The following is a 12,485-nucleotide window of genomic DNA, read 5'->3' as shown; positions in this document are numbered from 1 at the left end:
CCTATAGAATGGGAGTATAGATTTATAAACAATATATATGTTATGTTATCTAAAATATCCAAGGAACAGAAAGGGGGCCAAAAATTTGGACAGTTCTCAAAAGAAGATATGAAAATGAACAAGTATATAGAAATGCTTAATGTATTTACTTAAGTAGAATAGTCTATATGACTCCCATCAAAATTGAGACTTCTTGCCAGGTGTGGTGGTACATGCCTGTAATCCCAGCATTCGGGAGGTGGAGACCAGAGGATTGTTGTTTGCAGACAGCCTCAACTACTTAGTGAGGCCCTCTGAAACTTGGTGAGACTCTGTTTCAAAATACAGAATAAAAAATAGGGCAGGGGGTGTAGCTTGGAAGTTGAGTGGCCTTGGGTTCCATCTCCAAACTTGCAAAAAATAAATTGAGACCTCTAAACAACATTAAGACTCTAAGAAATTTTCAAAGCTAATATGTAAATAAAGTGATTTCTTGTTCATATTATTTTTCCCAGGTCTGGGCAATCAGACAAAGCAGTAGTCATTATTATTATTATACATCTCGATCCTTTTTTTTAACCAGAGAGAAACTGGCCAGAAATGAGAACCTAATCTATATCACTGTGTCCTATCTCAGCTATTAGAGCTTCCTGAAAAGTTATTCCACTCCATGGATTATAACATTCTCATAAAATCATATGACTCTAGGACACAATTGTTGAACATACACAAGCAATACAAGAGAAAGTATTCTAGTTTGCCATATTTGTTTTTAGTGCCCATAAATATTCTTCAGTGACATTATCATTACAATGAATTTACATAGATCTTCTTATACCAAGGGTAAATTGTCTACTTTTTTTTTTTGGTACGGGGGATTGAACTAGGGATTTTATACCTCTGAGATACACCCTCAGTTTTTTTATTTGTTTGTTTTGAAACATGATCTTAGTAAGTTGCTGAGAGTCTTCCTAGGTTGTTGAGTCTGTCTTTGAACCTGGGATTCTCCTCTCTCAGCATGCCAAGTACTGGAATTACAGGCATGCAACACCACAACTGGCTGAACTGTCTAACTTTAATAGAGAAGCACAAGGTAAGACAGGGTCCTATAACATCAGATATTGCTATTGGTTGTGACTTGGAGTTTGACTTTCAACTCCAAGCATAATTTTTTTTCAAAATTTTTATTGGTGCATTGTAGTCATACATCTTAATGGGATAAAAGATGGTGGAGACATACATGCACACATCACCCAATTAGCCCTAACCCAGTTCCTGCCCATTACCTCCACATCCCTCCTTTACATGTTTGGCTTAGTGATTTATTTTGATATGTTTAAGTACATCATGTGCTTTAGAGAGTTTTCTTCTTCCCCTCTTCCACCCCATCAGTTAGGTCATCTTATTTGCTCCTCTTTAGAATCTCCTTCTTCATCTAGAGTTCCTCCTGGTACCCATTTCTCCCTAGATTTCACATATTAGGGAAAGCATATGATTTCTTAACTTTTGTGACCTACTAATCTCACTTAGCATAAAGTTCTCCACTTCCCTCAACTTCCCTATAAATGATATAATTGTGTTTTTCTTTATGGCTGAGTAAAATTTCAGTGTGTACATATTCCATGGTTTTGTAATCTGTTCTTCTGTTGATGGACATCTTGTCTGTTTCCATAGCTTGGAAATGGTGAATTGTGCAGCTATGAACATAGATAAACTTGCATTAGTTGGTAGCTTGATTTCTTTTCTTTGGTGTAGATATTAAGAAGTGGTATATTACTGAATCAAATGGTAAATTACCCTTTGATGCAAGCATAAATCTAAACTGGACCCTAGATGCAAGAGAGCAAATCATCAGACTTCTATGTAAATGGAACTGAAGTAACTATGTCCTTCCTCCCATCCCTGTTCACAATCACCTTCTCTTTCCTCAGCCTATGGCTGATAGAGAAAAGTATATGACCCAGAACTTATTAGAGGAAGAGCAGTGATTTGCCTTAGTCAAAAGTGAGCTATCTCAGCTTGGTTTCTTCAGGAGGCACAACCAGAAAAATCTATACTTTATTATTTCAAACAATAGCTCTACTCTACATGTTCATTTACACTTGTAGACAAACACAAAATAAACTGTGGTCAACTTTATGTCTTTATCATGTTGCATCAGAATATTTATGAGACAAGATTTCTGGATTCTGAGGGCCTCTCCCAGGATCTCTTCTGGGGGCAGAGTTCTGATTTGAGCAGTCTTTAATCACAGAAGTAAAATATTTCTAAATATTGCTGTTCCATAAAGACCTGTAGATAGAATAATGAATACAACATGAATATAACATAAAAATGATGAGCCTCATGAAATTAAAGAGACTGTTTTTGTGGCATCAGTCACCTGTTGGTCCACATTGACATCGTCTTTATCAAACAAAGCATTTATTCAAAGTCAGTGCAGATTTGGTAATTTTCTGGTCATGTGCACATTCTCAGGGGTTCAGGGGATTCTAATAAGATGAAATTGTCAGAAATCTCACAGCTTGTGACTTTTGAAGGTGCCTGCCTTCTTCTGCAATCTCTTCAAGGCATCTTTGATCTCCCTGTTCCTCAGGCTGTAAATCAAGGGGTTCAACACGGGAATCACCACTGAGTAGAAGACAGATGCAAACCTGTCAAAGCTGGAGGAGCCTCCAGAGCTGGAACTCAAATAGACAAACATACTTGAAGTGTAGAAGAGAGAAACAGCGGTGAGGTGAGACGCGCAGGTGTTGAATGCCTTGGACCTGCCTGTAGCCGATGTAATCTTCATGATGGACATGACAATATACCCATAGGATATGATGATCATCAGGACATTTGCTATCCCATAAAACATGGCTAATATGGCAGTGAGAACTTGTACAAAGAAAGTATCAGTGCAAAATAATTTTAACAGTTGGGGCATGTCACAGAAAAAATGCCTGATGACATTTGGCCCACAGAAGTGGAGCTGAAGCAAAGAACATATCTGAGATAAAGAACCTGTGAGTCCAGCTGTATAGGTTCCCAGCACCATGCGAGCACAGAGGGATGGTGACATGGTTGATGAGTACAGCAACGGGTTACAGATGGCAGCATAGCGGTCATATGCCATGGCTGTCATGAGACAAGATTCACTCAGTCCCATGGTGGAAAAGAAGAAATACTGAACAATGCATTCCATGAAGCTGATGGTCTGCTGCTCCTGGAAGAAGCTGGAGAGCATCTTGGGGACTGTGCAGGTGACATAGCAAAGATCTATGAAGGACAAATTGCTGAGGAAGAAATACATGGGTGTGTGGAGGTGGGGATCAGTCCTTATTAAAACCAGGAGGGACAGGTTCCAGGCCAGGGCCAACATGTAGATCAGCAGGAATAGAACAAAAAGCACTGGTATGATTCTGGGGAAATCTGAGAATCCCAGGAGGATGAACTGGGTGATGGCTGTGGTGTTTCCTCCCACTGGCACTCCTAATAGCAGAGAGGAGATGTAAGAATGCATAGGTATGCCGGGCGTGGTGGCGCACGCTTGTAATCCCAGTGCTTGGGAGGCTGAGACAGGAGGATCGCACAGGTTTGAAGCCAGCCTCAACTACTTAGTGAGGCTCTCAGCAACTTAGTGAGACCCTGTTTCCAAATAAAAATAGGTCTGGGAGCATAGCCCAGAGGTAGAAAGCCTCTGGGTTCCAACCCCAGTACCACCAAAAAAAAAAAAAATGCGTAGGAACCTTGAGTAAAATTAGAACAGTACCATTTCTCTATGTGCCCACCTTTACCTCCCATGGGTGCTGAAAAGGAGAAATGCTTCTCAGTTCTTTTGTGAGAAGGCCACCTCTTTTCTTCTCAAATGATCAAGAACTTGCTCACTGTCTCAGGTTCCCAAGTAATAAATGGAGTCTCCTGAAAATTAAAAAGGAAATTTAAATATGTCACTGGCTACTTTTATTTAAGTGCCATAGAAACACTGAGATTGTTTATTATAAAGTAGCACTTATTAATTAAAAGGTTTTCAAAATTCCTCGGATAATTCATCCTACTACTGCTGCTTTATAATCATGAATGCATAGACGACATCTTTCCAAAACAAATTTGAAAGCCAGTCATGGTGGTGCACACCAGTAATCCCAGCACTTGAGAGGTTGAGACAGGAGGATTGCAGGTTCTTGGCCAGCCTCAGCTACGTAGTACGTCTCTCCACAATTTAGTGAGGCCATTTTTCAAAATAAAGAATAAAAAATAGGTCTGGGTGTGTAGCTCAGAGGTAGAATGTCCCTGGGCTCAAGCCCAGTTCTGCAAAAAAAAAAAAAAAAATTGTTGTTCCACTAGGGCACTGGAAATGGCAGTAGAATGCCACTAGGTCCATTCCCAGTACCAAATAAAATTAAATAATTTCAATAATTTTCTGTCTTGTATTGTCATTTTTGTCTCTTTGAAAATATTTCCCCTAACAAATAGAAAAATTTGTCATTCTATTATAATAATTTATCAGTGTTTTAACCAGTATAGTTACTAAGTATCTTTCTATATCTGTATATATTTAATACATTTTATCATAAGAAATAATTCTGAAATATTTTCAGGATCAGAAGTATGCATGTCCAGCAAAGTTATGGAATTAGTACAGCTCATTCTGGCCCCAAGAATTGTTTCCATTTTAGGGTATTTTGCCTTAACAGCATGGTGATGTGGTTAAGGTTTCAGATTTAGAGTTTCAGTTCTGATATTCTTTTGCTCTTTCAGCCATCCTAAGTGGCTTAAACAACCTAAGGTTCATTTACCCTTGGTGAAATGAGGAGACCAAGTGCCCTGAATGGGAAGTTTACTGGGAGTTTATAATGGAAATTTCTGCAAATGCTCAGCACACAATCAGGAACTTGGTAACTATTCAGTAGATGTTGGTTGTTATTGTCACTGATTGCTTACAAACAGCCACAAATGACCAGTGTGCCTGTGGGTGGGGATGTCAGGGCTGACAAGAGTTTTCTGTTTTGTTCTTTTGAGGAAATCTCTGATATATCAAAAGTCCTATAGATACTCAGGCACTGTTGACTTCAGGTGGATGCAGATTCAGACCCAGTATCCATGCAAGTCAATACACCTAGGGCTGTGACAACATACAAAACATAAATCAGTTTCTATTTAGTTTGCCTGTCTGTAGATGCACAAGGTCCAGTAATATTCAGCAATGGGCTATGTGATCTTTTATGTAGAGAAAGGGTCAAAGTAAGTATGTCAATTCTTAATATAATGGAGATATGATTTTTCTTCTCCTTCTCCTTCTATTCTTATTTTACTTTCATTTTATTTCATTTATTTTCCTTTTAAAAGATATAATTATCTTGTTATAATTCAGCAACAGCCTCAAAGTGGATAAGACTTAATTGGATATGCTCCATTCCTAAAATGCTTAATACTCAAGCAGAAAAAGTCAATTATTTTTTTTTAATTAATTTATTTTTTAAATTGGTGCATTGTAGTCATATATCAATCACATTGGAGTACAAGACTTGAGAGGATATACAAGCACACATCATCCAATTAGCCCTCCTGCAGCCCCCGTCCCATTCCCTCCCCCTCCCTCCATCCCACACTTCTTTGGTGATTTACTTTGATACATTTGTTTATGTACCTCCTGCATTTTAAAGAGGCTCCGTCCTCCAGTATTACATACCCTCTGATTGGTCACATTAGTTGCTTCACTATAGGGCCCTTTCTATAGCTCAACCTCTTCCTGTTGCCCGTTTCCTCCTAGTTATTGCTGATTAAGGGAAGCGTCTGATTTATATTTTCTGCGATATTTCTCTGTGCATGCTGCGTTGTAAGTACCAATCCCACTCTTGATGGTCCCAGTAGTGCCCTGGCTACTCAGTGGACTGATCCAGACCTCGCTGGCTCACGCAGTGGCCTTGCCTCATGGGAGGACCCAGTTCTGGTCTCGCTGGCCCCTGAACCGGTCAAACCCCTAAGCTGGCTTTTGTCCCGACCTTGGAGGCCGCAGGAGTGAACTTGCCTCACGCCAGGCTCCGATGCTGGCCATTGGCCCCTGCACCAGTCTAACCCCTTGGCAGGATTCCAGTCCCGGCCTCGGAGGCCCCAACACTGGTAATGCCTCACGGCAGGCTCCGATGCCGGCCTCACTGGCCCCAGCACCGGCCTAACCCCTCGGCAGGCTCTTATCCTGGCCTCGGAGGCCCCAGTACCGGCCTTGCCTCAAGGCAGGCTCCGATGCCGGCCTCGCTGGCCCCAGCACCAGCCTAACCCCTCAGCAGGCTCTTATCCTGGCCTCGGAGGCCCCAGTACCGGCCTTGCCTCACGGCAGGCTCCGATGCCGGCCTCACTGGCCCCAGCAGTGGCCTAACCCCTCGGCAGGCTCCGATCCCGGCCTCAGAGGCCCCAGTACCGGCCTTGCCTCAAGGCAGGCTCCGATGCCGGCCTCGCTGGCCCCAGCAGCGGCCTAACCCCTCGGCAGGCTCCAATCCCGGCCTCAGAGGCCCCAGCACTGGTCATGCCTCAAGGCAGGCTCCGATGCCGGCCTCGCTGGCCCCAGCACCGGCCTAACCCCTCGGCAGGCTCTTGTCCTGGCCTCGGAGGTCCCAGTACCGGCCTTGCCTCATGGCAGGCAACGATGCCGGCCTCGCTGGCCCCAGCAGAGGCCTAACCCCTCGGCCGGCTCCGATCCCGGCCTCGGAGGCCCCAGCACTGGTCATGCCTCAAGGCAGGCTCCGATGCCGGCCTCGCTGGCCCCAGCACCGGCCTAACCCCTTGGCAGACTCTTATCCTGGCCTCGGAGGCCCCAGTACCGGCCTTGCCTCACGGCAGGCTCCGATGCCGGCCTCGCTGGCCCCAGCACCGGCCTAACCCCTTGGCAAGCTCTTGTCCTGGCCTCGGAGGCCCCAGTACCGGCCTTGCCTCAAGGCAGGCTCCGATGCCGGCCTCGCTGGCCCCAGCACCGGCCTAATCCCTCGGCAGGCTCTTATCCTGGCCTCGAGGCCCCAGTACCGGCCTTGCCTCACGGCAGGCTCCGATGCCGGCCTCGCTGGCCCCAGCACCGGCCTAACCCCTTGGCAAGCTCTTATCCTGGCCTCGGAGGCCCCAGTACCGGCCTTGCCTCACGGCAGGCTCCGATGCCGGCCTCGCTGGCCCCAGCACCGGCCTAACCCCTTGGCAAGCTCTTATCCTGGCCTCGGAGGCCCCAGTACCGGCCTTGCCTCATGGCAGGCTCCGATGCCGGCCTCGCTGGCCCCAGCACCGGCCTAATCCCTCGGCAGGCTCTTATCCTGGCCTCGAGGCCCCAGTACCGGCCTTGTCTCACGGCAGGCTCCGATGCTGGCCTCGCTGGACGCAGCAGCAGCCTAACCCCTCGGCAGTCTCCGATCCCGGCCTCAGAGGCCCCAGCACTGGTCATGCCTCAAGGCAGGCTCCGATGCCGGCCTCGCTGGCCCCAGCACCGGCCTAACCCCTTGGCAGGCTCTTATCCTGGCCTCGGAGGCCCCAGTACCGGCCTTGCCTCACGGCAGGCTCCGATGCCGGCCTCGCTGGCCCCAGCAGCGGCCTAACCCCTCGGCATGCTCCGATCCCGGCCTCGGAGGCCCTAGCACTGGTCATGCCTCACGGCAGGCTCCGCTGCCGGCCTTGTTGGCCCCAGCACCGGCCTAACCCCTCGGCAAGCTCTTATCCTGGCCTCGGAGGCCCCAGTACCGGCCTTGCCTCACAGCAGGCTCCGATGCCGGCCTCGCTGGCCCCAGCAGCGGCCTAACCCCTCGGCAGGCTCTTATCCTGGCCTAGAGGCCCCAGTACCGGCCTTGCCTCATGGCAGGCTCCGATGCCGGCCTCACTGGCCCCAGCAGCGGCCTAACCCCTCGGCAGGCTCCGATCCCGGCCTCAGAGGCCCCAGTACCGGCCTTGCCTCACGGCAGGCTCCGATGCTGGCCTCACTGGCCCCAGCAGCGGCCTAACCCCTCGGCAGGCTCCAATCCCGGCCTCAGAGGCCCCAGCACTGGTCATGCCTCAAGGCAGGCTCCGATGCTGGCCTCGCTGGCCCCAGCACCGGCCTAACCCCTCGGCAGGCTCTTGTCCTGGCCTCGGAGGCCCCAGTACCGGCCTTGCCTCATGGCAGGCTCCGATGCCGGCCTCGCTGGCCCCAGCAGCGGCCTAACCCCTCGGCCGGCTCCGATCCCGGCCTCGGAGGCCCCAGCACTGGTCATGCCTCAAGGCAGGCTCCGATGCCGGCCTCGCTGGCCCCAGCACCGGCCTAACCCCTTGGCAGACTCTTATCCTGGCCTCGGAGGCCCCAGTACCGGCCTTGCTTCACGGCAGGCTCCGATGCCGGCCTCGCTGGCCCCAGCACCGGCCTAACCCCTTGGCATGCTCCGATCCCGGCCTCGGAGGCCCCAGCACTGGTCATGCCTCACGGCAGGCTCCGCTGCGGCCTCGTTGGCCCCAGCACCGGCCTAACCCCTCGGCAAGCTCTTATCCTGGCCTCGGAGGCCCCAGTACCTGCCTTGCCTCATGGCAGGCTCCGATGCCGGCCTCGCTGGCCCCAGCACCGGCCTAATCCCTCGGCAGGCTCTTATCCTGGCCTCGAGGCCCCAGTACCGGCCTTGCCTCACGGCAGGCTCCGATGCTGGCCTCGCTGGACGCAGCAGCAGCCTAATCCCTCGGCAGTCTCCGATCCCGGCCTCAGAGGCCCCAGCACTGGTCATGCCTCAAGGCAGGCTCCGATGCCGGCCTCGCTGGCCCCAGCACCGGCCTAAGCCCTTGGCAGGCTCTTATCCTGGCCTCGGAGGCCCCAGTACCGGCCTTGCCTCACGGCAGGCTCCGATGCCGGCCTCGCTGGCCCCAGCAGCGGCCTAACCCCTCGGCATGCTCCGATCCCGGCCTCGGAGGCCCTAGCACTGGTCATGCCTCACGGCAGGCTCCGCTGCCGGCCTTGTTGGCCCCAGCACCGGCCTAACCCCTCGGCAAGCTCTTATCCTGGCCTCGGAGGCCCCAGTACCGGCCTTGCCTCACAGCAGGCTCCGATGCCAGCCTCGCTGGCCCCAGCACCGGCCTAACCCCTCGGCAGGCTCTTATCCTGGCCTAGAGGCCCCAGTACCGGCCTTGCCTCATGGCAGGCTCCGATGCCGGCCTCACTGGCCCCAGCAGCGGCCTAACCCCTCGGCAGGCTCCGATCCCGGCCTCAGAGGCCCCAGTACCGGCCTTGCCTCATGGCAGGCTCCGATGCCGGCCTCACTGGCCCCAGCAGCGGCCTAACCCCTCGGCAGGCTCCGATCCCGGCCTCGGAGGCCCCAGCACTGGTCATGCCTCAAGGCAGGCTCCAATGCCGGCCTCGCTGGCCCCAGCACTGGCCTAACCCCTTGGCAGACTCTTATCCTGGCCTCGGAGGCCCCAGTACCGGCCTTGCCTCACGGCAGGCTCCGATGCCGGCCTCGCTGGCCCCAGCACCGGCCTAACCCCGCGGCATGCTCCGATCCCGGCCTCGGAGGCCCCAGCACTGGTCATGCCTCACGGCAGGCTCCGCTGCCGGCCTCGTTGGCCCCAGCACCGGCCTAACCCCTCGGCAAGCTCTTATCCTGGCCTCGGAGGCCCCAGTACCGGCCTTGCCTCATGGCAGGCTCCGATGCCGGCCTCGCTGGCCCCAGCACCGGCCTAATCCCTCGGCAGGCTCTTATCCTGGCCTCGAGGCCCCAGTACCGGCCTTGCCTCACGGCAGGCTCCGATGCTGGCCTCGCTGGACGCAGCAGCAGCCTAACCCCTCGGCAGTCTCCGATCCCGGCCTCAGAGGCCCCAGCACTGGTCATGCCTCAAGGCAGGCTCCGATGCCGGCCTCGCTGGCCCTAGCACCGGCCTAACCCCTTGGCAGGCTCTTATCCTGGCCTCGGAGGCCCCAGTACCGGCCTTGCCTCACGGCAGGCTCCGATGCCGGCCTCGCTGGCCCCAGCAGCGGCCTAACCCCTCGGCATGCTCCGATCCCGGCCTCGGAGGCCCTAGCACTGGTCATGCCTCACGGCAGGCTCCGCTGCCGGCCTTGTTGGCCCCAGCACCGGCCTAACCCCTCGGCAAGCTCTTATCCTGGCCTCGGAGGCCCCAGTACCGGCCTTGCCTCACAGCAGGCTCCGATGCCGGCCTCGCTGGCCCCAGCACCGGCCTAACCCCTCGGCAGGCTCTTATCCTGGCCTAGAGGCCCCAGTACCGGCCTTGCCTCATGGCAGGCTCCGATGCCGGCCTCACTGGCCCCAGCAGCGGCCTAACCCCTCCGCAGGCTCCGATCCCGGCCTCAGAGGCCCCAGCACCGGCCTAACCCCTCGGCAAGCTCTTATCCTGGCCTCGGAGGCCCCAGTACCGGCCTTGCCTCACAGCAGGCTCCGCTGCCGGCCTTGTTGGCCCCAGCACCGGCCTAACCCCTCGGCAAGCTCTTATCCTGGCCTCGGAGGCCCCAGTACCGGCCTTGCCTCACAGCAGGCTCCGATGCCGGCCTCACTGGCCCCAGCAGCGGCCTAACCCCTCCGCAGGCTCCGATCCCGGCCTCAGAGGCCCCAGTACCGGCCTTGCCTCACGGCAGGCTCCGATGCCGGCCTCGCTGGCCCCAGCAGCGGCCTAACCCCTCGGCAGGCTCCGATCCCGGCCTCGGAGGCCCCAGCACTGGTCATGCCTCAAGGCAGGCTCCGATGCCGGCCTCGCTGGCCCCAGCACCGGCCTAACCCCTTGGCAGACTCTTATCCTGGCCTCGGAGGCCCCAGTACCGGCCTTGCCTCACGGCAGGCTCCGATGCCGGCCTCGCTGGCCCCAGCACCGGCCTAAACCCGCGGCATGCTCCGATCCCGGCCTCGGAGGCCCCAGCACTGGTCATGCCTCACGGCAGGCTCCGCTGCCGGCCTCGTTGGCCCCAGCAGCGGCCTAACCCCTCGGCAAGCTCTTATCCTGGCCTCGGAGGCCCCAGTACCGGCCTTGCCTCACGGCAGGCTCCGATGCCGGCCTCGCTGGCCCCAGCACCGGCCTAATCCCTCGGCAGGCTCTTATCCTGGCCTCGAGGCCCCAGTACCGGCCTTGCCTCAAGGCAGGCTCCGATGCCGGCCTCGCTGGCCCCAGCACCGGCCTAACCCCTCAGCAGGCTCTTATCCTGGCCTCGGAGGCCCCAGTACCGGCCTTGCCTCACGGCAGGCTCCGATGCCGTCCTCACTGGCCCCAGCAACGGCCTAACCCCTTGGCAGGCTCCAATCCCGGCCTCAGAGGCCCCAGTACCGGCCTTGCCTCACGGCAGGCTCCGATGCCGGCCTCGCTGGCCCCAGCAGCGGCCTAACCCCTCGGCAGGCTCCGATCCCAGCCTCAGCGGCCCCAGCACTGGTCATGCCTCACGGCAGGCTCCGATGCCGGCCTCGCTGGCCCCAGCACCGGCCTAACCCCTCGGCAGGCTCTTATCCTGGCCTCGGAGGCCCCAGTACCGGCCTTGCCTCACGGCAGGCTCCGATGCCGGCCTCGCTGGCCCCAGCAGCGGCCTAACCCCTTGGCAGCCTCCGATCCCGGCCTCAGAGGCCCCAGTACCGGCCTTGCCTCACGGCAGGCTCCGATGCCGGCCTCGCTGGCCCCAGCAGCGGCCTAACCCCTCGGCAGGCTCCGATCCCGGCCTCAGCGGCCCCAGCACTGGTCATGCCTCACGGCAGGCTCCGATGCCGTCCTCGCTGGCCCCAGCACCGGCCTAACCCCTCGGCAAGCTCTTGTCCTGGCCTCGGAGGCCCCAGTACCGGCCTTGCCTCAAGGCAGGCTCCGATGCCGGCCTCACTGGCCCCAGCAGCGGCCTAACCCCTCGGCAGGCTCCGATCCCGGCCTCGGAGGCCCCAGCACTGGTCATGCCTCAAGGCAGGCTCCAATGCCGGCCTCGCTGGCCCCAGCACCGGCCTAATCCCTCAGCAGGCTCTTATCCTGGCCTCGGAGGCCCCAGCACCGGCCTAACCCCTCGGCAGGCTCTTATCCTGGCCTCGGAGGCCCAAGTACCGGCCTTGCCTCATGGCAGGCTCTGATGCCAGCCTCGCTGGCCCCAGCACAGGCCCAACCCCTCAGCAGGCTCCGGTCCCGTCCTCGGGGGCCCCAACACTGGCCTTGCCTCACGGCAGGCTCCGATGCCGGCCTCGCTGACCCCAGCACCGGCCTAACCCCTCAGCAAGTTCCGGACCCGACCTCGGAGGCCCTAGCACAAGCCTTGCATCATGGCAGGCTCCAATGCCGGCCTCGCTGGCCCCAGCATCGGTCTAACCCCTCTGCAGGTTCCAATCCCGGCCACGGAGGCCTCAGTAGTGGCCTTGCCTCACAGCAAGCTCAGATGTCAGCCACTGGCCCCAGTGCCCGCCTAACCCCTCAGCAGGTTCCGATCACTGTCTCTGTGGTTATTATTTCAAAGGTTCCAGTTGTAATGTATCAGATCTCTGCCTCCCCCGAATATTGGCCACTGGCATTGTCACTGCCTCCACCGTTTCAAATCCTTCCCAGGCTCTTTTTCCACTCTGAAA

At 55.2% G+C, this 12,485-nt stretch overlaps 2 protein-coding genes across 2 annotated transcripts in view; one reads left to right on the top strand and one right to left on the bottom strand.

Moving 5' to 3' along the window:
- The window catches only part of LOC308260369 (olfactory receptor 5A2-like), a gene marked incomplete at both ends in the record, with an annotated part of 100,459 nt that overhangs the window by 30,225 nt on the left and 57,749 nt on the right, over positions 1–12,485 (top strand). The gene's annotated exons all lie outside the window — the stretch shown is intronic.
- Positions 2,498–3,484, bottom strand: LOC308272529 (olfactory receptor 5AN1-like; the record flags this gene model as incomplete). Its single annotated transcript, XM_080709381.1, has 1 exon — positions 2,498–3,484. One exon carries the CDS (start codon positions 3,482–3,484, stop codon positions 2,498–2,500), a length of 987 nt encoding a protein of 328 aa, XP_080565507.1.

The sequence above is a fragment of the Muscardinus avellanarius genome (genome assembly GCF_963383645.1).
Source record: "Muscardinus avellanarius genome assembly, chromosome: 1".
In the NCBI taxonomy this organism is placed as follows: domain Eukaryota; kingdom Metazoa; phylum Chordata; class Mammalia; order Rodentia; family Gliridae; genus Muscardinus; species Muscardinus avellanarius.
The sequence above is the reverse complement of the archived record's forward strand: the minus strand, read 5'-3'. Positions and strand labels throughout refer to the sequence as shown.